Source organism: Bubalus kerabau, chromosome 4 (genome assembly GCF_029407905.1).
Source record: "Bubalus kerabau isolate K-KA32 ecotype Philippines breed swamp buffalo chromosome 4, PCC_UOA_SB_1v2, whole genome shotgun sequence".
Lineage (NCBI taxonomy): Eukaryota > Metazoa > Chordata > Mammalia > Artiodactyla > Bovidae > Bubalus > Bubalus kerabau.
In genome coordinates, this window is record NC_073627.1 from 89188429 (window position 1) to 89213342 (window position 24914).

Consider the following 24914-nt stretch of genomic DNA (forward strand, 5'->3'; position numbering starts at 1 on the left):
GAGAAGCTGACAGATACCTATTTCCAAAGTTATGGCTTTCCCCCAAGTTCAATCTTCAGTAAATGTCCCAGTGTCCTCTCTGTTTTGAGAATTACCACTCCTTCTCCCTTCGTATGGTTACTACAGAAGGGATCCTAGCATACAAATATTCACAGAATAAAGACACAGCCAATAAAGGGTAAATTGTCATCTTCCCAGGTGGCGCTAGTGGTAAAGAACTGCCAATGCAGGAGACATAAAGAGATGCAGGATCAGATTCCTGGGTCGGGGAGGATCTCCTGAAGAAGGGAATGACAACCCACTCTAGTATTCTTGCCTGGAGAATCCCAGGGACAGAGGATCCTGGTGGGCTATAGTCCATAGGTCACAAAGAGTCAGACACGACTGAAGGGACTTAGCATGCAAGCAAACGTACATCTAAGTCCTAATCTCAGTTCCTGTGCATGTAACTTTACTTGGAAATAAGGTCTTTGCAGGTGTAACTAAGGATCTTGAGATGCAATCATCCTGGGTAGGCCTTCAGTCCAATGACTGGTGTCCTTATCAGAGACAGGAAAGAGAGATTTGAAACACAGAAGCACACAGAGAAGAAGGTCATGAAAAGTCAGAAGCACAACCACAAGTCTAAGAATGTCAAGGGTTGCCAGCAGCCACCAGAGGACATGAAAGAGGCATGGAACAGAGCCACCCAGCCTCCAGAAGGAACCAATCCTGATGACACCTTGGTTTTGGGTTTCCGGCCTTCAGAATTGTGGAAGAGCAAGTTTCTGTTGCTTTAAGTTTGTAGTCATTTGTTACAGCACTCCTAGAGAACTAATAATACACAGCCCTTGGCAGAACCGACTGGTCCAGGAGCAAACATCTCAAACATGCTGGTCCTGGGAAACCTGTTAACTGTGGTCAGGAAATTTCAACCTCAGTCTGGCTATCTCTTACAGATATGTCAGCCCAGGAGGCAGGTGGTGCCCTGTAACTAGGGAGCAGAGAAATCCATCTGCAGCAAGAGAGAAAAAATACATAGCCTGTGTCTCTAATTTGCATCTGAAGCCCAGGTACATTCCTCTGAAGTCCCATAGGATACCCCTTTAGGAAGATAAAATCACCCTTTTATGCTCGAAGGATTACAAGCGAGTTTCTGTAACTTGTAGCCCACAGAGTCCTGTCACACTTAAGAACCTGTTGCCAAAAGCCCTTTAGTAAAGATCAACTGGAACAAGTCCCTCCTTGGGTAGCTACCAAAACAAGTTGAAATGACTCATGAACCCTCTGTGCTTTGCTGTGCTTAGTCGCTCAGTCATGTCCAATTCTTTGCGACTCCAGGGACTGCAGTCCGCCAGGCTTCTCCATCCATGGGGATTCTCCAGGCAAGAATACTGGAGTGGGTGGCCAGGCCCTCCTCCAGGAGGTCTTCCCAACCCTGGGATCGAACTCAGGTCTCCCGCATAGCAGGCAGATTCTTTACCATCTAAGCCACCAGGGAACCCCAAGAATACTGGAGTGGGTAGCCTGTCCCTTCTCCAGGGGATCTTCCCGACCCAGGAATTGAACCAGGGTTTCCTGCATTACAGGAGGACTCTTTACCAGCTAAGCTACCAGGGAAACCCCATGAACTCTCTAAGAGGGAGCAAAGGAAACTTCAGGCTTGAGCTATAAGCACAGTGACAAGAAACAATGCAAAAAGGAAGCTCAGTTTGAAAAAAGAACCCTTGTTGGTAGGAATGTAAATTGGTACAACCACTATGGAGAAGAGTATGGAGGTTCCTTAAGAAACTAAAAATAGAGCTACCATATGATCCAACAATCACTATTGGGCATTTATCTGGGGAAAAAAACATAATTTGAAAAGATACATGCACCCCCATGTTCACAGCAGCACTATTTACAATAGCTAAGACATGGAAGCAACCTAAGTGTCAACGAACAGATGAATGGATAACAAAGATGCCATCCATATATATAAATGGAATATTATTCAACTATTAAAAGAATGAAATAATGCCACCTGCTACAACATGATAGGCCTACAGATTATCAAACAAAGTGAAATGAACCAGACAGAGAAAGACAAATATATGTATGATATTGCTTATATGTGCAATCTAAAAAAAAAAATCATATAAATGAATTTCTTTACAAAACAGAAATAGACTCACAGACATAGAAAACAAACATGGTTACCAAAGGAGGCAGTAGGGATAAATGAGGAGTTTGGGATTAACATAGGCATATTACTATTTATAAAATACTATTTATAAGACCCATAAGGACCTACTGTATAGCACAGGGAAGCATAGTCAATATCTTGTAATAAAGAAAAAAAAAATATATATATATAACTGAATCATTTTGCTGCACAGATGAAACTAATATAAATAACTGTATTTTTTTTAATTTTTTAAAAAGGAAGCTCAATGTTCACTGGCATAAGAGCTAAACCCAGATCTCATCATAAAAGGGAGTGTAGGTCAATAATGATGCTGAATATTCCAGAAAAAAAAAAAAAAGAAAAAAACATTTTTAGTCAAGCTGCACAGACTATACTAATCAAAACCACCCATAAAAATTGTTCTTCCCTAGGTAAATATAGCATAATTACTATTGTGTATATGAATACCATGTCTCAGGTTTCCTTTGTCTGAGGTTTACTTGATTACAGCATTAAACACTGTACTTATGTATGTAAGCATACATAAATACCATATGCTCGCTCTCCTTTTGAAAAGACTACAATTAATGCTTGGTTCTTTATTTTCAAAATATTCAAAATATAAGGTGCAAGAAAGTACCCACACTAATTTTTTGACCAGGGATGAGAATAACAAAAGTTTGTGTTGAAGAGAATTATACAAACATTCCAAAAGAGAGCATCCCTGGGTATCATGGAAGCAAATGGTACAAATGTAGCCAAGTCTTTTTTTAACTCAAAAGGGTAAGTGGTCAGCCTTAAGTACAGTATGTCCTAGCAAATAAGTGTTAAACATCAGATTAATGATCAAGTCATTTCCTGTATTTGTTATAAAATTATATGAGAAAAAAAAGCCAGGAAGAGAGGTAAAAAATTTTAAAAAGTTCTGGGAAACCCAAGGTTGAATAAATAACAAAAAATGATATTTCTTTCAAAAAAATTTTAAGTAATATAATGTTACTGAGATTTTGCTTCGAAAAGTTCTGCATATTTATTTATCTTCTAAGTACCAGAAAACAGCCTGATTTCTTCTGAAACATTTTTCCATTATAAAAGAAGTATCGTGTATTTCAGTAGTCACTTTTTTAAAATCACCTAAAAACATCTTCGCATAAACACGTGACTCTTATAATGGAAGATTTTTTGACAAACAAAGCCTTCAACCAGGTCAGCTAACTTAACAAGAAATAGGGCAGAATGTCCTAGATGAGGAAAGTGGCTGGAATTACTTTTTTGATTATGAGCTGCAAGTTGAAAGAGATTCTGTAAGTTTAGAGAAAAAAAAGGATTTGAAAAAGGCAAGGAGAGCATCTGAAAACAAGTTAAAAGGCTTAAGGAATACTTGAAAGACAAGATGAAGAAGTAGCCCTGAACCAGGAATTATGTCATTGTCAGATAAGAGTTAAAATTAAATGAGCAATGACACCAATGTAGATATAAACCCTGAAACCATCTCAAAGTCACAAAAAATTCTCTGACTCCCTGGCTGCAAATAAGCATGCTAACCACTACTGTCTTCCTCAAATCTTGGGGAAACCTCAAAAAGGCATCCTTCTTTAGTTCTTCCCCTGCCAAATAAAATAAAGCTAAATAATATAGAAAAGCTTCTATAATACAAGGTATGAATGCAGTAGTCTCCTTGGTTGCTAACCATTTCCTGAGTACTGATGAGTACTCAGACACTCAGTCGTGTCCAGCTCTTTTATGATTCCATGGAGTGTAGCCGGCCAGGCTCCTCTGTCCATGGGATTTCCCAGGCATGTATACTGGAGTGGCTTGCCATTTCCTCCTCCAGGGAATCTTCTGGACCCAGGGATTGAACCATTTCTTACTTTATAACAAAACAATTAAGTTTCCCAAGGAACAGGGTCATCAACAAAGGAGAAGATCCTGAGAGACAAGAATTTTCTCATTAAATTGCCCTAAGTCTTAACTCCAATTAGTTCTCAAAATCATTTTTAACCAAACTAGACCTTCATCAGTCCATGATCCAGGACTCACTGGATCCAGCAGCTTTAGCCAGGACCCACTAGGGGCATTTTAAACATCTCATTTGAAATTTACTAAAAAGTAGCTTTAAGGAGTCTCAGAAAATAGACTTTCATCTCTCACACCTTAATGCACTTTATTTTTCCCCAACACACATAAATTACAGGTTCCTCTCCTGTTTGAATGCACAAAAGAGAACACAAATCAAGTGCTAGTTTATCTAGAGCATTAACATCCTGGAGAATCCCATGGACAGAGGAGCCTGGTGGGCTGCAGTCCATGGGGTCGCTAGGAGTCGGACACGACTGAGCGACTTCACTTTGACTTTTCACTTTCATGCATTGGAGGAGGAAATGGCAACCCACTCCAGTGTTCTTGCCTGGAGAATCCCATGGACAGAGGAGCCTGGTGGGCTGCTGTCTATGGGGTCGCACAGAGTCAGACACGATTGAAGCGACTTAGCAGCAGCAGCAAACATATTTTTTGAAAGAAGGGGTGGGGGAGTCGGGGAAGCAGTTGAACTGAAATTACAGGCTGTCATGACATCTCAATATCTAAAACTAAATACCTGGTTCCATAGGAGAGTATGGTTTTTATTCACAATGCTGTTACTAAGCAACTGTAACAATGGCTGCATGAAGCTTTCTAGAAGTTAGCAGAGTTAAGCGATCTAAGGAAAGAAAAACAGGGAAACTCTTTGCTTATGGGAATCTTTATATTAGGATGAACTCAATATAAAAACAAAAACTAACAAAACCAAAAACAACGCAAGCAGTTCCTTAAAGGACAATAAAAGTACATGCTACCACATATCATTCACTTTATTTTAATTTCATCTAATTTCAAAATTCACATTTAACTGCTGATACTAATTTCCTTACTGTGTTTCCTTTGTAGTCCCCTTCTTTCCTTCACCCTCCCTCCCTAGGAAATAATTTTTTTTCAATTTCCTTGCTGATTAAAAGAACATTTTAGACCTCTTATGTCCATTTCTTTGTTTACAGAAGCTATAAAAACTAGTTTACAATTGTTTCATGTTGCCTCCGCTTTGAACCCCAGAGTGCTCTTGGACATCAGACTATTCCTTTGAAGGGAACAGTCTCTCAAACAGAGCCAGACACTTTCCCAGCCACTCCCTGAATTTTAGACAACCAGAGCTTTACAAATGTCAAGTCTCTTTTCAAAGTTAGACTATACAATGTAGCAGGCTCCAAACCAATGCTTCTCAAATTGTGGGTTGGATCTGGAGGGGGAGGGGTGGGGGGGGGGAGAGGGGTGGAAGAGGGGGAAGCTTTTCATACATGTTGCAGGGGAATTTTACAGACTAGACCTGCAAAGGGGCTTCCCTGGTGGCTCAGATGGCAAAGAATCTGCCCACAATGAGCGAGACTCAGGTTGGATCCCTGGGTCAGGAAGATCCCCTGGAGAAGGGAATGGCTACCCACTCTAATACTCCAGCCTGGAGAATTCCATGAACAAAAAAGAAAAAAAGAGCCAAGGAGTAGGTTAAAAGAGAGAGGAAGAACCACACTGACTTGTCCCTCCAACTTCCCTTACAGCTCTCAACATTTAATGCTGAGAAAGCTCCAGAAGCTACATTGTCTAAATGTCTATTCCATAGAAGGATGCTGCTTCTCCCTCCTTCCTTCCCACCCTCTGTCTCTCTCTCCCCCTGCCCACTGCCCTCCCTTCTTCTCCCTCTCTCCTCTTCTCTCTCTCCCTCTGAAGAATGCTAGGCAGACAAAATGAAAAAATAACAGTTTTACACTCATTCTCTACATCAAAGCTGAGCAATCTTTGTGTGGTTCTGTGCCCAAGATACCTCTACGTTGCAATAAATCTCTATTTCAAAAAGAGAAAGCCAGAGACAAGCAGAAATTTAAACACTGGAAACCGAAGATCCAAAATGTCTCAGCCAAGAACCACAGGGAAATGACAAAGTCATTTCTGCTTTTAGATCCCAAAGATAAAAACAGTTTTCTGTCTCAGAAGATTCCCTGAGGAGCATTTGGAAGAGCAGGCTGTGTGGGTTCCTTGTTTGTAATTAAATTTAACCTAATTTCTTAAATTTAATTCTCATTTTGGTTTTTTTAAGCTGTAAACAACGCAGAGTATAGTCTTTGTAATCAGTGCAAACCACAAAGCTGTGCTACTTGAAATAAAACAAAGAAAGAAAATTCTTCACAAATAATCATTATGTCTACTGGCAAGAATAAAGAAAACCCAGCAGTTTTATAACACATTTCATGATCAAATTGATGCAAAAGTTAAATTGGTCAGCTTCAGAATCTACTCTGTCTACATCTCCTGTGGCTACCAATGTAGAGAACATAAATACTCTAAGAAACTTAAAAAAAACTTTTAAAACAGCTAAAAACTTATTTTCTGTCTTTTTCTTTGTGTGTATGCCCACACGCACACATGCGTGCACACTTGAACAGATGTTTTTTTCTGTTGTCGTTGTTCAGTCGCCCAGTCATGTCTGACTCATTGGGAACCCCATGGACTGCAGCACGCCAGGCTTCCCTGTCCTTCACCACCTCCTGGAGCTTGCTCAGACTCATGTCCATTGAGTTGGTGATGTCATCCAACCATCTAGTCCTCTGTCATCCCCTTTTCCTCTTGCCCTCAATCTTTCCCAGCATCAGAGTCTTTTCCAATGAGTCAGCTGTTCACATCAGGTAGCCAAAGGATTGGAGCATCAAAGCTTCAGCATCAGTCCTTCCAATGAATATTCAGGGTTGATTTCCTTTAGGATTGAATGATTTGATCTCCTTGCTGTACAAGGACTCTCAAGAGTCTTCTCCAGCACCACAGTTCGAAAGCAACAATTCTTCGGCACTTATCCTTCTTTATGGTCCAACTCTCATATCTAAATATTTTTTAGAAGGATCCTATTGTATAACCACAAAAATATCAGTTTTGAGGGGGCTTTTAAAAGGTTAACTTTTAATGTGTCTCTCTTTATGTAATTTATTGGTTGTCCTTAAAAAAGCCACCGAGATTTCGCCTCAGTCATTTTTTCAAATGTGGGTAGTAGTATTAGTTCCTCCCTAAATAGCTTTCACCCTAAATTCACAACATTAGAACCTCCTTACACTGTGTAGTTGTATTGTTTATATCCAAAAGTAAGACTATCAGCATCTCAAAGGGGCCAAGAGAACATCTCTAAGAGATAATTAGAGCAAGTTAGATTACACCTTTAATTCAAAAATGTCTTATTAGAAAATAAGATGTTTCTAATGTCTCATTAGAAAATGGCATGGGCCATCCTTTGCACATCAGTCTAAGTCCATCATCACTGGTGTAAACTGGAAAGCAGAAGTTTTGCTGATAGTGGATCAGCATGCCATCTGTATACATTAAAATTTCTCAGTAATATTAGATTTTTTTATTAAAAAATATACTTTTGAATTAGCAACATATTCACATAGTTAAATAGGCTTCCCTGGTGGCTCAGACGGTAAAGCATCTGCCTGCAATGTGGGAGACCCGGGTTCGATCCCTGGGTCGGGAAGATCCCCTGGAGAAGGAAATGGCAACCCACTCCAGCACTCTTGCCTGGAAAATCCCATGGATGGAGGAGCCTGGCAGGCTACAGTCCATGGGGTTGCAAAGAGTCAGACACGATTGAGCAGATTCACTCACAGAGTTAAAAATTCAAAAAGGCATATGAGGCAAATATTCTGTCTTTCCTCTGTACCTCAGTTTTTCTCCTCAGAGGTAAAAGTCTTACCAGGTCTCATTTATCCTTTTAAAGATGTTGTATGCACATGTCACTGAAAATTTATAGGTACATGTGTTTTCTTTAAAAAATAAAAAAAGTAGCCTACTAGACATAGTATTCTTTATTTTTCATTTTTTAGTGAAAAAATATATCTTGGCCATCATTCCTTATTTTTTCCAGCTGTATAATATTCCACTATATCAATATGCCATAATTTACCAGTTTCCTATTATTTTCAATCACAGGCAGTGCTTCAGTGAGTAATTTTAAACATAAGGTTACCATTAGTTTTCAAGAGTCTTTGGAAATATGGCCAAGATATAGACAAAAGCTTTGAATTTTATTGTATACAAATATAGGAACTTTAACAATTGAAGGATCCTAAAAAAAAATGTTTTTTTTAAGTTTCTTAGAGTATTCATATTGTCTAAATTGGTAGCCATGTGAGATATAGACAGAGTAATTCTGAAACTAACCAATTTAAATTTTGCATCAATTTGATCAAATCTTTATTCAGAATGATATAGTTATCTACTAACTGTCAAAGAGTGTGCTAGAGACAAAAATACAGGTTAAAAATATAAACATACCGTGAAAGAGCAAGTAGCCCAGCTGAGGGGGGGAAGTATCTAGGTAGAAGAGCTGACATCTGAGCTAAGCTTTGAAATATGAAGAAGAGATTTCAGAAAAAGAAAGGGAAGGAACATTACATGCAGAAATGCAGTGTGCACAGGTTTCAGAACAGGGATCAGGTGTGTATGGCTAACAAGAGTGTTCATGGCAGAAAACGCAGGCTGAATAGAAAGTAGGAACTAGTCTGGGAAGGGCATGTATACCATACTAAAGGGCTTGGACTTATAAATGTAGACTAAAAAGACTATATGCAGACTATACAGAAAAATCAAGGTTCCAAAAAGCTCCAAAAAGATGATCTAAGGGAACAAAATAAAATTTGTGAAGAAAGGTTAAAAGGCCACAGGTTGATGGCTATTAAACACATGAAAAGATGTTCAACACTGCTCATTATTCGTCTGCTCACTTGCTCAGTTGTGTCTGACTCTTTGAGACCCCATGGACTGCAACCCATCAGGCTCCTCTGTCCATGGAATTTTCTAAGCAGGAATACTGGAGTGGGTTGCCAGTTCCTATTCCAGGGGATCTTCCTGACCCAGGGATCAAACCCACATCTCTTTGACTCCTGCATTTTCAGGCAGGTTCTTTACCACTAGCGCCACCTGGGAAGGTATTCACTCATTATTAGAGAAATGCAAACAAAAACTATAATGAGGTATCATCTCACACCAGTACCAGTCAGAATGGTCATTATCAAAAAGTCTACAAATTATAAATGCTAGAGGGGGTGTGGAAAAAAGAGAACCCTCTTGCACTGTTGGTGGGAATGCAAATTCCTACAGCCACTATGGAGAACAGTATGGAGATTCCTTTATAAATTCCAAATAAAGCTAGCATACAACCCAGCAATCCCACTACTGGGCATATACTCTGAGGAGATCAGAACTGAAAAAGGTATATGTACCCCAATGTTCACTGCAACACTATTTACAATAGCTATGACCTGGAAGCAATCTAGATGTCCATCAACAGATGAATGGATAAGAAAGTTATGGTACACATACACAATGGAATATTAGTCAGCTATATAAAGGAACACATTTGAGTCAGTTAATGAGGCGGATGAACCTAGAGCCTATTACACAGAGTGAAGTAAGTCAGAAAGAGAAAGACAAATGTCATACGTTAACACATATATGTGGAATTTAGAAAAATAGTACTGACAATCCTACTTGCAGGTCAGCAAAAGAGACACAGACATTTTGGACACTGAGGGGAAAGGAGAGGGTTGGATTATATGAGCGAATAGCATTGAAATCTACACATTACCATACATAAAATAGACAGCAGTGGGAACTTGCTGTATGATACAGGGAACCCAAACCCAGTGTTCTGTGATAATCTAGAGGGGTGGGGTGGGGAGGGGTGGAAGGAGGGTTCAAGAGGGAGAGGACATTTGTACACCTAATGCTGATTTATGTTGATGTATGGTAAAAACCATCACAATACTGAAAAGTAATTATCCTCTAATTTAAAAAAATAAAATATATATTAAAAAAGGCCAGAGGTTATTTAATTCAATAGACGTCAAGTCCAGGAAGGCACTAACCAAAGATTGATGGTGCAGCTATATTCCATCTCCACCGAAGGCAGAAAAAAAGATTAAGTGTTCAGTTCTGGGTTTCCTTGGTGGCTGAATCAGCAGAGAATCTCCCTGCCAAGCCGGAGACACAGGTTCAATCCCTAGGTCAGGAAGATCCCCTGGAGAAGGGAATGGCAACCCACCCCAGTATTCTTGCCTGAGAAATCCCAGAGAAGAGGAACCCCCAGTCCACCAGGAGGTTGCAAAGAGTTGGACACAACAGCAACCAAACAGCAGCAGCAGTGACTGGAATAAATATGGTCAAACCAAACAAATTCAAAAAACCAAACATTATTTACTTCGAATAATCAGGGGAAGGTATGTCTAAATCACAAAATGCTTTTAAAGAAATCGATGCCATTATTTTCTAATGCATGCACTGATGTTAAAGGCTGACCAAGGCCAATGGGGTATCAACTTTACCATTGTGGAATGAGTATTGCTTATGGGCAACCTCCTTTCTTAAAATAAGACAGGAAATTACACTGCAAAATGTGAGTTATAAACTTAGCTATTCATTAAAAAGAGCAATAACACTTTCAAGCAGAGTCCCAAAACTTAAGTACAGCAAAATGACCACAAATGCCCAAATTTTCAGAGCTTAATTTAGCATGTTTTCACCACATATGAAATATCAACTGTATGACATTTTTAGGGAAAGAAAAATAACTAGTAAGTAGGATGAACGGAGACCCTTAATGGCAAATCAGCGAATTTTTGTCTAAAAATTTAAACTGTTAACTGATCAAATATGAAGGAAAGGAGCACCTGGTTGATGGAATCAGGTTGAGAATCCCATTGAGAACACAGCTGAACTCCGCGTGATCCTGAGCAACAAGGGCCACCAGACCCTCGCAACAAGCTGTTCGAACTACGACATTATCGCTGCAGCACTTCTCCCACAGCAAGTTCAAGGCAGGAGTCTGAAATCAAACCAGCGATTAAAACACACGTCTGATGACTAGCAAATGCATACACAGCCCCAGCAGTTCATCAAAGTGTAATTCGTTCACCGTAGGCTGGCTTTCCTCTACAAAAATGAGGCTGTGTCACACCATGTGTAGGATACACCGAAGCTGGTTTTCCAAGAGAGGCAGTGGATGTATTCTGATATAGTAACTCTCTCTCCTCTGGTGTCTTTGCAGCAAACTGAGGCTGGCTGCAGAGGTTCTATCTGTGCAGCTACTAGGAGATCAAAACTACGGTTTGGTTCTAGCACTATGTTCTAACCAAGCCTTTTAACCAGACACCAACCATACCAGCATATCAGTTAGTCTAAGCTGGACTTCAAATCATACCTATGCTTCAAGCCCTGAACATTTTCAGAAAATATTCCTACTCTCCTCCCACCATCCTCTATTTAAACCGTCAACTGGTCAAACATGGAGGAAAGCGCACCTGATTGATGCCACCCCACTGTCCCTTACGGCACCCCTGCTCCAAGTGATTGAAGCTGAATGTGGACCCAGAGGAAGGAGACAGAAGCAGCTCAGGCTACAAGCAAGCTGCTGGTTCCAGGACTACCAAAAAACACCTAGAAAAACTTTTTCACCCAAGGAAGAGAGTTTGACTTCTCCCTTCACACTGTGAACCTGTCATCTTTGATAGGAAAGCATCAGAAAGACACAAAAGTAAATAGGTCTTCATTTTGAAAATTCCTACTAAAGCAGAGGTTCTAGCTCTCATAACTTGCTCAGGAACTTATGATTCTCCTCAAAAAAAAAAAAAAAGTTCACTACTAATGATGAACCTACATTTGAATGTATTCTGGGCTAAGTCCATTAAGATTTTACATGGGGTTTGGGTTATTTATTTTTGCTTTTTTTTTTTTAAAGAACAAAATGAAGCTATTTTTCCTTTCTTCTGACATAATTTACTAGGGAAACATAAAATCTAGAGAGAAAAAAAAATACAATCCCCAGCTCCCATGGAATAACTAAACTAATGAAAATCAACATAAATTGTGCCCACTTTCCCATGGTAGCTGACTCTGAGAGCCTTTTCAATCTCAGGATCCCACTAACTAACTGTACAGAACAAGATAGTTAACAGTCACTGAAGGCAAGAAATATTTATATTCTATTTCTTTTATTCCAAAGGAAATTTTATTCACCTGTGTGGACCATACCAAAAGTTTCTAAATGTCATAACTCCACTCCTAAGCCAGAATAACAAAATAAATGAATAAAAAACTGTTGCCTCAGGTAACATTGCACCTTCATGGAAGGAAGCACTCATTTATTAGCAGAAGAGAAAACATTTAGTTACAGGGATTTGACATTCAATAAATTCTGGCAGTTTAAGTAAAACCACTAGATCGTCTCAGTGTACATAATGTGATTATAGGCAGGATTAAGATCAGAGGTCTCAGAAAACCTAATTTATATGACTACATACAAACACCAGATAAATGCCAATTAGTGAAGTATGCCTCTGCATTGCCTTCAATGTGTCAGCAGAAGTGATAAAGAAACGCAACTTGGAGAAGCTAATATAAAGGAATATGAGAGAAAGGAAATCAATTTATTTGTTATGAAAAAAAAATCTTATTTCCATCACCTATATTCTCCATAGAGTTTACCTTAGAGGCCCAACTTAAGCAGAGTTTCCAATCAGCATATCAAGCTACATAACACTGGTCAACCAAAACCCAAGTGGTAAATAGGTCAGTAAATATGACCAACCCTATGAAGGATACAGAATTTTTTCCTCCAGTTCTACCTGTCAAAGCATGACCTTTCTAACTTAGAACTCGTGTGTGGGGCTACCTAAAGCCTGAGAAATGTCCTACACCCCAACAGAGCCATTGTGTTCATTTTGTCCGTTCAACAGATGCCCTCAGCAGTAACTCTACTGGCCTTCTTCTAAAGGCTGCCTACGCTCATTCCACCCATGTTCTTTTTCATTTATAGTCATAAGAATACTCCCCTCCACCCCTTCCCTGTCTAGTTCCTGGAGTCTGTTGTAACACTTTTTAAAGTTTAAAAGAAAAACATGGCAAACAAAGAGACAAAAATAGATAAAATCATTTCTATAGTGACCTGAACTGTGAGGAAAACAGAAGAAGCGCAAAGGTGGTCCAGTTACCAGCAATATCCGAATAGAACTAAGCACAAAATTAAAGACAGACCTGGTTTGTGCACTGGTGGATCTTTTCTGAAAAGCTGTTTTCCTTTAGAACTGCAGCAATAAGATGACCCACAGCCTAAAACAAACAAGATTAATGAATACATTCCCTCAGAAGTTCTCTCTCAACAGTGAATTTGAAGGTTAACTAACAGCAGTAGTAGTGGATATGAGTATACCAGTCAATCAGTAATAACACCCCCATTCAGAGGGTGTGTGCTCTGAAGAAGGCACTGTATTTGGCACTCCACAAATGGAATCTCTCATCTTCACAACAACCCTCAAGGTAAGCATTTTTATCCTACATTTTATCCCAGTAAGCAAACTACAGTTCACAGATGTTGAGAAAATTGCTGGATTTTCTGTTTAAATTGTTGTCACTTGGTATTACAAGATAATTTGAGATTGCTTAATCCATTAAACCATGAGACAAATGAGAAACTCCACAGCTTTTAAAATCATCTTTGCAACTAAATGAAATGCATCATGCTTCATCATGCCCTTAATGAAGAGAGAGAAAACTCATCACCATCTTCATGACTATGGCCCACACAGATTTGAACCAACAGGTCCTCCCCCCACCTCAAACATTCTCTCTCCTCTAGGATCTAGGATTTAATATCCCTGTTGGTTTCTCATAGGTTTCAGCTCCTTAATAAGCTTTCAGTCTCATAAATCTCTAAAAATTTTCCATATCGTCTTTGGTCAAAAAACCCAGAGTTAAACTAAGATTCTCATAGGAGTGCTGATTGATTCCATAAATATATAAACGTTGTTACTTCCTATCATCTCAACTCCATTCTCCTAGATCTTCAGCACCACCCAGCATTGCTGTCGTAGAACCACAGACTAGCAACAACGACAGCCATTCTAGGTATGGGTTGGGAAAAATTTTGCTATGGCAAGAACTATTCAGTCTGCCCATGCAACCAATGTCTGATATGGATGTATAAACACCCATCAGCCTTGCAAAGTCTCCAGAAAAGCTCAAACAAAAGCACAGCACCTGCTCCTTCATTTCCTTTTGCATTTCACACACTAGAATTGAATTCAGACCTCAATGATCAATGGTCTTTATAAGTCACTCATTTACATGAAATTTAAGTTTAGATCAACAAACTCTTACCTCCTTGTTAAAGAGATAGTAACAAAAATTGAGGACCAGTGAACAGCTTCAGTTCCTGTTTACAAAATAACCATATTTCACTGAATGTAAATGGCCATCAAATGCAAGATGCACCATTACTTTATGAACCGCTAAGAAAGAAAAAAGGCTGCCAATTAATGTTATACAACGCTTCTTATAATTTTTTGATTTTACATTAATGAAAGAGCTCTTTCAGACTCTTAGAAAATCATGGCCAAATGCATAAATGTGCAGGCAATATCAACTGTATAATGACTGCTGCCATCAATTACTAAATGCAGATGTTAAAATATGAAAAAAAAATGTGTGAATCAATGAAATATGGTGCTAACACTGAGCAGTGGTTACAAAAGAACAATAAGTATTCATAGAGGACAGGGAACAATTGCAAGAATCTAATAAAACCAATATGAAACACAACATGGACAAAAAAAGCTACCATTCATATTTAGAAAAAGGACTAACAGAAAATAAGCTTCATGATAAATATCCCCCACTGCCCACCAAATTCAATTTCCCTAATTTACCTTCCAATTTATCTCTCTAACAAATGAGAGAGTATAGCCTAAATTGATTTTCAAATACAAAATCCAAGTATAAATCAGCCTATGCTTCCACATAAGTTTTCCATAACAAAGAGTAGCTTAAATGGATACCGCACACTAAACAATACATATACACTTTTCTCTTAATTTAACAGCAACACACATAGGCATTTCTTGATTGATCTATGCTAATGAAGGGACTCCACGCACAGAAAAATAGAAACTGTGGACAGCATCCTCCAAGCCTTCATCTTCTTCTTCATGGTAATCACCTGTGTTGCACAGGATATGACTCCAACCCAGTCAGGTAGAAGGGAATCTTGCATAAGGAGTGTTCTACTCCTCATGGAAGGGTTCCCCACTACCCAGCTAAGTCAATTCCCACAGCAGGCATCTCCGAAGGTAACTGCTGAGAGTATCCAAGACGCTGCAGGTTGGTAAGTCTTCAGGCAGGCTTCTGCTGGTCCCTTTGCTTTACTCTCATGAGAAAAGACAGTAGCTATTATGTACCCTGATTAACCAAAATGCTTCTAGTTAGCTGAAAGTTAACCAGAAAACCAGTTCTGTTTTACCCATAATAACCAAAAAGCTCTTCTAAAACTAATTATCACAATCTTCTACCTGAGTTAGCATATAGATCTAATTTTTCAATCCAGGATAATTTACTGATTTAATATCATTATTATAAAAATTTATTATTCTTAATAGTTGTACTAAGAGTAGAATATACCTTTTTAAACAGGAATCTCTGACATTCTGAAGATGTATAACCATTTACTTCTGTTCCCAATAATTAACTACAGACCAACAAATATATATTCAGAGGTTAATCAAAGTTTTTTATCTCTAAGAAGAAAAGTATGACATAAATAAAAGCACAGATTGGTCAGTTTCACTATTTACTTTCCTATGTCCAATATAAATTTTCAAATTAACTGATATAAAAGTTAGTTATTAATATATACTCCTGTATATAGATGAATAAAAATTTTAAAATGTTAAAAATATAAATAATGTTAAAAATATAAATTTCAATTAACAATCCACAAAAAATGTTCATTTGTTACCATAAAACATAAATAGATAAATAAATGAACAAATAAATAAAATTACCTGTGACTGGATAAGAGAATTTGGAAATTCAAACCTTTTCCTTATGTCATCCGACATTTTTACTTCTCTTACATATAAGCAGATTCTGTAACCAAAACAAAAGAATATTTGTTACTCTGGAAAAGGAGTTCAAATAACTATTTGTCAAATAACATGAAAGTTAATTCTGTACAAAGACAACAATGGCAATACAGCACAGAGCCCTGGAGAACAATCCCTTGGCACACCCTTCACTGTTAAGCACTTCAGCCCTCAAATGCCACGACTCATGGCACAGTTAACTAAAAATGCCCAGCCGTTCTTAGTTTTCCCATGAGAGCAAATCCCAAAACAGATGAATTCACGCCACAGAAACAAATAAAAATCCAAAAGTTCATGTCTAAATAGTAGAATTTTAAAAGTTCAACCACATATTTGAAATAGAAATTCATCCTTCTGTGGATCAAAACTTCTGAGGAAGAAAGAACCAAACTTTCACAAAATTGTTTAATCTGTGCCTCACTTTGGTACAAGCTTCCACTGAAGCATGAATCCACCCGTTTGTGACCAGTGTGAAGCACTGGTGAGTTTTTTTCAGGAAGTATAGAAATGACCTAGAAATTCACACATCCAGACAGATCCTTTGTCTTCTAAAAGAGGAACAGCAAGCAATCGGCACCAACTTTTAATATGTACATCATGCCTCTCATGCCTATTGGGTTCTCAAGTACAACAATCACAAAAAATCATAGAGGAGGACAGAGTAGTAAAGTGGAGGCACAGAACTCGTAAGGGGGTTTCCCAAGGATCTCACTTGATCCAGTTAACCACACAGCACTGAACCCACTGAATTACACCCCACTGTAAAAAGCAGGATGCTGTACCTATTTATTACAGTATAACTTTAAAAAAATGTTTACATTAGTACTGTACTCTAAGTTACCTTATAAAAATAATAGGCAACACAACCAAGCTCTCCTGATCTTAAAAATGAAGGCATTTTGTGTTGAACCTGTAGCTTTTTCTCACTACTGTCTTGCTTTTCTTCTAAACCCAAACTCCCTGGATAATTTATGCTACCTTTCTTCCTCAACATATGGGTCCAACTTAACTCCCTTGAACTAGCCATTTCACGGCACTGAAACAACATGTTCTGACTGCAAACCATGTCCCTTATCTAATCCACTCATTAGCTTTTAAGCAGGTCAAAAATTCAACTTCCCAGTTGTATTAATCTCACCTTTCTTGAAATGTTCTTCTCTGTTGTTCCATAAGACATCATAACAGAATTTCCCAAAGTGTGTCTTGGGGAAAGCCAAGATAGAGACCTCTTCGAGAGGAAAAAAGAATTTTGTAGGGACATATATTGCCATTTTGAAAATTCAAAAAGTAAATAAAAAGCCAAATAAAACATGAAATATGTTAGCAGGTGATACAATGGAAAAAAATAAGTGAAAGTGAAAGTGAAGTCGCTCAGTCGTGTCCGACTCTTTGCGACACCGTGGACTGTAACCTACCAGGCTCCTCTGTCCATGGGATTCTCCAGGCAAGAATACTGGAGTGGGTTGCCATTTCCTTCTCCAGGGGATCTTCCCAACCCAGGGATTGAACCTGGGTCTCCCGCCTTGCAGGCAGACGCTTTAACCTCTGAGCTACCAGGGAAGCCCGGAAAAAAATAAATCTGATCTCTTTTTCTATGAGTTTGTTTTTGAAGTACAACTGGCCTACAACACTATGTGAGTTCCTGTTACACACATAATGATTCGATATTTCTAAGCGTTTCAAAATGATTGCTATGGTAAGTCGATTTACCATCACTAACACAAAAGTTATTAAATAATTATAGACATATTCCCCACACTATATATTTCATACCTGTGACTGGTTTATTTTGCAGCTGGAACCAGAGACAGGAGAGGGGAAGGCAGAAGTGAATGAAGGCAGTCAAAACATACAAATTTGTAGTTATAAGATAAATAGGTACCAGGGATGTAATGTACAACACGGTGCTGAATGTTACATAGAAAAGTTGTTAAGGGAGTAAATCTTAAGAGTTCTCATCAAAAGGAAAAAAATATTGCATTTCTATTTCTTTCATTTTGTATCAGTATGAAATAGTGGATGTTCACTAAGCTTATTGTGGTAATCATTTGATGATGTATATGTCAAATCATTATGCATTAGAGTGCTAAATGTCAGTTGTAGCTCAATAAAACAAGAAGAAAAAAAAAATTTTAAGTAAAGCAAATAGAACAAAGGGGAGGAGATGAGAAATGGGGGATGGATACACTTTCTATTTAAATATGGTGGTCACTTTAGAGGGTGCCATTTGGGAGTTAGCCACGCAGATAATCTAGGGAAACAGTATCACAGGCACAGGAAACAGTGAATTCAAAAGCTCTAAACTAATGATCTGCTTAAGATACATCTCAGAAAGAGCAAAAGGATGAGTTAGGAACAGAGCAAAGGAGGAAGGAAATGGCATATGAGAGCCAATGAGAAGCTAGACCATAGAGGGCCTTGTAGGCCACTGAAAGGACTGATGTATTTATACAGAGTGAAATGGTTAACCACTACAGGGGAAAAAAAAAGTGGTAAGATTTTAATAGAATCACTTGAGGTGAGATGTGGTCAGACTCTGGGTATCTTCAAAGGTAGAGTCAATGTGGTTACTAACAGACTGGATGAGAGTATAGCAGAAGGAAAGGGTCAACGATGACTCCAATGTTTCTGATCTGAGCAGCTTCATTCTTAATTTCAATCCCTTTGGGCATTTTACACATGAAAAAAAAAACCATGAATATATTAATTACCATGGCATTTTTTACGAAAAGGAAAAAACAGAATTGCCATCAACTGAGATAGGGAAATGAGTTCTTTGAGGGAAGACTAGGAATTCCATTTTGCACAAGTAAGTTTTAGATGCCTAATGGATATCCAAGCAGAGACATCAGGGAGAAAGTTGGATACATGAATCTATAATTGAAGAGACAGATATTAGTTGGTGATACAAATAACGGTGTGCACTACTAAAGAATCTGAGAGGTTCTAATGCAAGAAATTTGATAAACTTTGCTTAATCCAGAGTTTACCAAACTTATCTGGTCATGGCCGCCTTTTTTCTGAAACTAGCTGTTAACAGTCTATACAACCAACCTTCCTTGGGATACACCTTGGTAAACACTGTTCTACTGGTTCCTCCTATTCCTCTCTCCACTCTGCTTCTCGTGCGCCACCTTCCTTCCTAAAGGTGCTCCCAAGCCTCTTGTCTTGTTCTGCTTTCATGAAAACTCTCCCAGAGTCTTCATCTAGTCCCTATCTCCAAACACTTCCCTACCCTCTCTCAGGAGGCTCTAAAGCATCAGATTGGAGGCTTTTTTTTGTTAAAAACAAAACATATTTTCTCATAAAAAATTGTTCCCATTTCAGTGCATCTTTTCCCAGTTCTCCTCTCACAATTTTCTTCACCAACATTCTCAAAGTCCAGTCAGTCACAAAGTCAGCTTCATTCCTTCCAGCATCTCAGAGTTTATGCCTCCATTTCTCTACTCATCATCGTCAGTGCTCACATGAGACTTCCTTCAGTAACTGGTTAAACTTGGGGTTCTCTACCCCATACACTGGCTGTCAGACTAACTGTCCTAAAATGCTATTTCCATCATATCAATTCTCTGTAAAGAATACACAGCAGGTTTTTAATAGCCTGGCAGATTAAATACAAATACTTATTTCCAGCTTTTAAGTTGTCTCCAACAACAATCTCACACATTCAACTTCATTTTCACTGTTGTCTAATTCTGGTGGTTTAGTCGCTAAGTCATGTCTGACTCTTATGAGCCCATGGACAGGAGCCCTGCCAGGCTCCTTTGTCCATGGGATTCTCCAGGTGAGAATACTGGAGTGAGTTGCCATTTCCTTCTCCAGAGAATCTTCCTGACCCAGGAATTGAACTCGGGTCTCCTGCATTGCAGGCAGATTCTTTACCGACTGAGCTATGAGGGAAGTTGTCTAATTTTAAGCTGCCTGCCTCTTGAGAAACCTATATGCGGTCAGGAAGCAACAGTTAGAACTGGAAATGGAACAACAGACTGGTTCCAAATAGGAAAAGGAGTACGTCAAGGCTGTATATTGTCACCCTGCTTATTTAACTTCTCTTCAGAGTACATCATGAGAAACACTGGGCTGGAAGAAGCAGAAGCCGGAATCAAGATTGCCAGGAAAAACATCAATAACCTCAGATATGCAGATGACACCACCCTTATGGCAGAAAGCGAAGAGGAACTAAAAAGCCTCTTGATGAAAGTGAAAGAGGAGGGTGAAAAAGTTGGCTTAAAGCTCAACATTCAGAAAAGGAAGATCATGGCATCTGGTCCCATCACTTCATGGCAAATAGATGGGGAAACAGTGGAAACAGTGGCAGACTTTATTTTTTTGGGCTCCAAAATCACTGCAGATGGTGACTGCAGCCATGAAATTAAAAGACGCTTACTCCTTGGAAGGAAAGTTATGACCAACCTAGACAGCATGTTCAAAAGCAGAGACATTACTTTGCCAACAAAGATCCGTCTAGTCAAGGCTATGGTTTTTCCAGTGGTCATGTATGGATGTGAGAGTTGGACTGTGAAGAAAGCTGAATGCCGACGAATTGATGCTTTTGAAGTGTGGTGTTGGAGAAGACTCTTGAGAGTCCCTTGGACTGCAAGGAGATCCAGCCAGTCCTAAAGGAGATCAGTCCTGGGTGTTCTTTGGAAGGACTGATGCTAAAGCTGAAATTCCAATACTTTGGCCACCTCATACGAAGAGTTGACTCATTAGAAAAGACTCTGATGCTGGGAGGGATTGGGGGCAGGAGGAGAAGGGGACGACAGAGGATGAGATGGCTGGATGGCATCATCAACTCAATGGACATGAGTTTGGGTGAACTCCGGGAGTTGGTGATGGACAGGGAGGCCTGACGTGCTGCGATTCATGGGGTTGCAAAGAGTCAGACATAACTGAGTGACTGAACTGAACTGAACTGAAAACCATTTTCAGAATAGACCCACGTGCTCAAAAATCAGTTCATTCCTAAGGGATTCCCGCCTACCCCACCATCCCCACCACCCCTCATGTGGAATCTCAGTTGCCCAACCAGTAATGGAACCCATGCCCTCTGCAGTGGAAGCACAAAGTCTTAACCACTGGACTGTCAGGGAACAGGGAAGTCCCTAAGGGATTTTATTTATGCTGTTCTCTCCCACATAATATGTCCTCCTCTATATGATGACAGCAGATGGTGATTGCAGCCATTAAATTAAAAGATGCTTGTTCCTTGGGAGAAAAGTTATGACCAACCTAGACAGCATATTAAAAAGCAGAGACATTACTTTGACAGCAAAGGTCCATCTAATCAAAGCTATGGTTTTTCTAGTAGTCATGTATGGATGTGAGAGTTGGACTACAAAGACTACAAACAAAGGTGAGAGCCGAAGAATTGATGATTTTGAACTGTGGTGTTGGAGAAAGACTCTTGAGAGTCCCTTGGACAGAAAAAAGATCCAATCAGTCAATCCTAAAGGAAATGGGTCCTGAATATTCACTGGAAGGACTGATGTTGAAGCTGAAACTCCAATCCTTTGGCCACCTGATGCAAAGAGCTGACTCATCTGAAAAGACCCTGACACTGGGAAAGATTGAAGGCAGGAGGAGAAGGGGATGACAGAGGATGAGATGGTTGGATGGCATCACCGACTCAATGGACATGAGTTTGAGTAAACTCCAGGAGTTGATGATGGACAGGGAGGCCTGGCGTGCTGCAGTCCATTGGGTCACAGTCAGACACAACTGAGCAACTGAACTGAACTGAACTGATATGTTCCTACAATTATAGGTGAAATTCCTTTTATACTGCATATTCTCTGTTTAACCTTTCTCAAGGAGCCACATCTTAAGAGCATTCACCTTACTTTATATTTCTTCAGTGCTACTGCATTTGGCCTGACCCATACTACCATGTGACTAATTACATTAGGATTGTTAATATTTTTCTGTAAAGGCAAATAGCAACCACTCAGATTTGCCACTGTAGCAGGAAAAGCAGCTACAGACAATACATAAACAAATGACCAGGGTTGTGTTCCAATAAAACTTTATTTACAAAAATAGGAGGCAGGTGGGCTGTAGTTACTGACTCCTGATTTACATACTATTTATTTAATTAATTTGTAAAATTTATCGATAAAAACTGCTAAACTGATATTCAAATTTGCCCCTGTGCATCCAAGCACAGATAATTCATAAATAAGATAAATTGAACATGTCTTATTATCTAAAAATGGAAAAGTTCTATCACAGAAAACAATTTTCATGCCCCTAAACTCTGAAGGAAATTTCTCACATTAGGCTTTCTACTGGGGCTTCCCTTGTAGCTCAGTTCGTAAAGAATCTGCCTGCAATGCAGAAGACCCGGGTTCAATCCCTGGGTCACGAAGATCCCCTGGAGAAGGAAATGGCAATCCATTCCAGTATTCTTGTCCAGAATACTGGACAAGAATCCCATGGACAGAGGAGCCTGGCAAGTGGCCGTCCACAGGGTCACAATATTCGGACATGACTTAGCGACTAAACCACCACCACCACCACCATGGGATACAGGGTGATATAATAAACAATAATCTCAATAACATAAGCAAAACAGAATTTTGTTACCTCTTTTTTAAACAAAAAATGAAAGTCAAGGTTGTATCATAATATGTAACTCAGGAAGAAAAAAAAAAACCCTCAGCTAATGGAGTCAAAGCTCAACAGAGCTTTCTGATGATCTGATCTAACTCAAGAAAGCCAAGTCTAGAATATTGAGAGAAGCAGAGGTTATTAGCTTATCACATAATATACTTACCCAAATGTCAAGAGTGACAGAGCTAAACTGAAGGAAATGTGGGATTATACTCTCTGATCCAGACCTGAATGATAGACTTCCAAAATGCTCTAGAGACCAGACCAACAGCTGGTTAGGCTAATAACATCATGGCAATGAAGAAGTTGAACCATCCAGAAAGAGGACTTTTGTCTCCAGGAGGAGGTGGGCCAATGGAGTAAAAAGAGTACTGCTTTTATCAAAATTGTCTAAGTATCAGTGACAAATACCTAAGCATATAAAAGACAGTCCAAAGTTTTGGTACAATGGTTTAGAGAACAAGTAAGTTTTTTAAATCTACAGTAACTTTATCTTTCCTAACAAATGGCCATAAGGCAGTTTCAAAGCCACTACCCAAGCTGCAATATAGATTTGATACCATCCTTGATTTGCTATCCTTGGGCTACAAATTGCAAGTGTCTTTCATCTGCTAGAGATTTTTATTTCAAGGTTAATCACAACCACTTGGCCTTTCAACGTATCAAAACATCATATTCTCTCAGGGAATTTCAAGAAAGAGTACAAATGTTTGCTTAGCATTGGCAGCGTAGCCTGTGTCCTACTTTATTTTTAATCTCAATGTCCCTTGGGCATTTTATACATTAAAGAAAACAATTATATATTACTTCTTACCATGACATTCTTTACTCAGAGGGAACTAGTCACATTTTGCTCCATAAACCATGTGTGACAAAAAAGAACGTTTGATTTGAAAAGATTTCTCTCCAACCTGTCATTGTGATTTTTTTGTCTGCCTGAATCTAAACCAGAAAGAGAATTTTTAATGAGGGCTTTAAGTTCCAGGTGAATCAAAGCATTTGTTTGACTTAACCAATTATTGAGTTAGCTGCCAGAGTATTTTAGCCATGTAAGAACACTTTCAAAACAATAAATCAGTTGCACTCTAGCAGTAATAAAGAAGCAGCAGATAGATAAAACACCTTAGGTTTTCAACTTTCTCATTTCTTTCTCTAGCATACAAAACACAAAACCATACACCACACAAAAGTCTTTAGTGTCAAACTTCAAATAAAAGGTATGATCTGAAAAACACGAGAAAAATGTTATCTATAGTCGACCCTTGAACAATGCAGGGGTTAGGGATGCCAACCCCTGCACAACTGAAAATCTATACAACATCATAATCTGCCCTTCAAAGCAGTGGTTCCTCATCCACCAATTCAACTTACCTTGGATCATGTAGTACTGCAGTAATGCATTTACTGAAAAAAATCTGTTTACAAGTGGACCCGTGTTGTTCACGGGTCAACTGTATTTATATTCATGATAGCTATGGGAGCCCAGCAGAAGGACTATGCAAGGTAGTTTGCAGGGGGCATTATTCAATGGTCACAGAGAAAGAATTGATTTTGAACTGTTTTCTGGTGGGTTTTTTTTTGGCCATACCGTGCTGCATGTGGAATCTTAGTTTCCTAACCAGCGATGGAACACATGTCCCCTGCAGGAGAAGCAAGGAGTCTTAATCACTGAATCACCAGGAAAGTCCATGACTTTGAACTCTCTTCACTATCAAATTTCTATATAGCAAAGATTCAGAGTAGCAACGTAGGTGGTAGTCAGGGCTACAGACAGTACCTTCTGGAAACTGGTCTATAGAAACAAAGTCATCATCAGATTGAGAGAAAGCAAATTGCATTCACATTAATGGGATCCTATTTCAGAGATACAAAATCTAGGCCTTTTTTTCTTTATCAAGCTATTTCAATTATTAGTTATCCATTTACTTAGCTTCTTCCTTTCACACTTTAAGCTACAGAACTCAACTCCTGCTGTATGGCCCAGTTCCTAACAGGCCATGGACTGGTACTGGCCCATGGCCCAGGTGTTGGGGACCCCTAATATAGTGGACCTGGGAGCATCTGCCTTCTGTCACTAGAGAAACAATGATTGAGCAACTCAGTGAAAAGGTACTCATCCCAGCAGTTCATGTAAGAAGAAAGGTTTCGTGACTTCCAACCCAGTGTTTCCCTGG

General features: G+C 39.1%; 1 protein-coding gene across 4 annotated transcripts in view; it reads right to left on the reverse strand.

Moving 5' to 3' along the window:
• Window positions 1-24914, reverse strand: part of FOCAD (focadhesin) — a 305178-nt gene that overhangs the window by 263509 nt on the left and 16755 nt on the right. Inside the window, exons 2-5 of one of the 4 annotated variants that reach the window (XM_055577936.1) lie at window positions 16048-16132; window positions 14369-14423; window positions 13247-13321; window positions 10885-11039 (exon numbers count right to left, since the gene is read on the reverse strand). Coding sequence is in view for 3 of the 4 variants with exons in the window: in XM_055577933.1 (XP_055433908.1) it covers window positions 10885-11039; window positions 13247-13321; window positions 16048-16104 (287 nt within the window). In the remaining variant the exon portion in view is untranslated. Of the gene's footprint in view, window positions 1-10884; window positions 11040-13246; window positions 13322-14368; window positions 14424-16047; window positions 16133-17266; window positions 17297-24914 lie in introns of those variants that run through there. The other 3 variants (XM_055577933.1, XM_055577934.1, XM_055577935.1) reach the window with 3 other exon arrangements.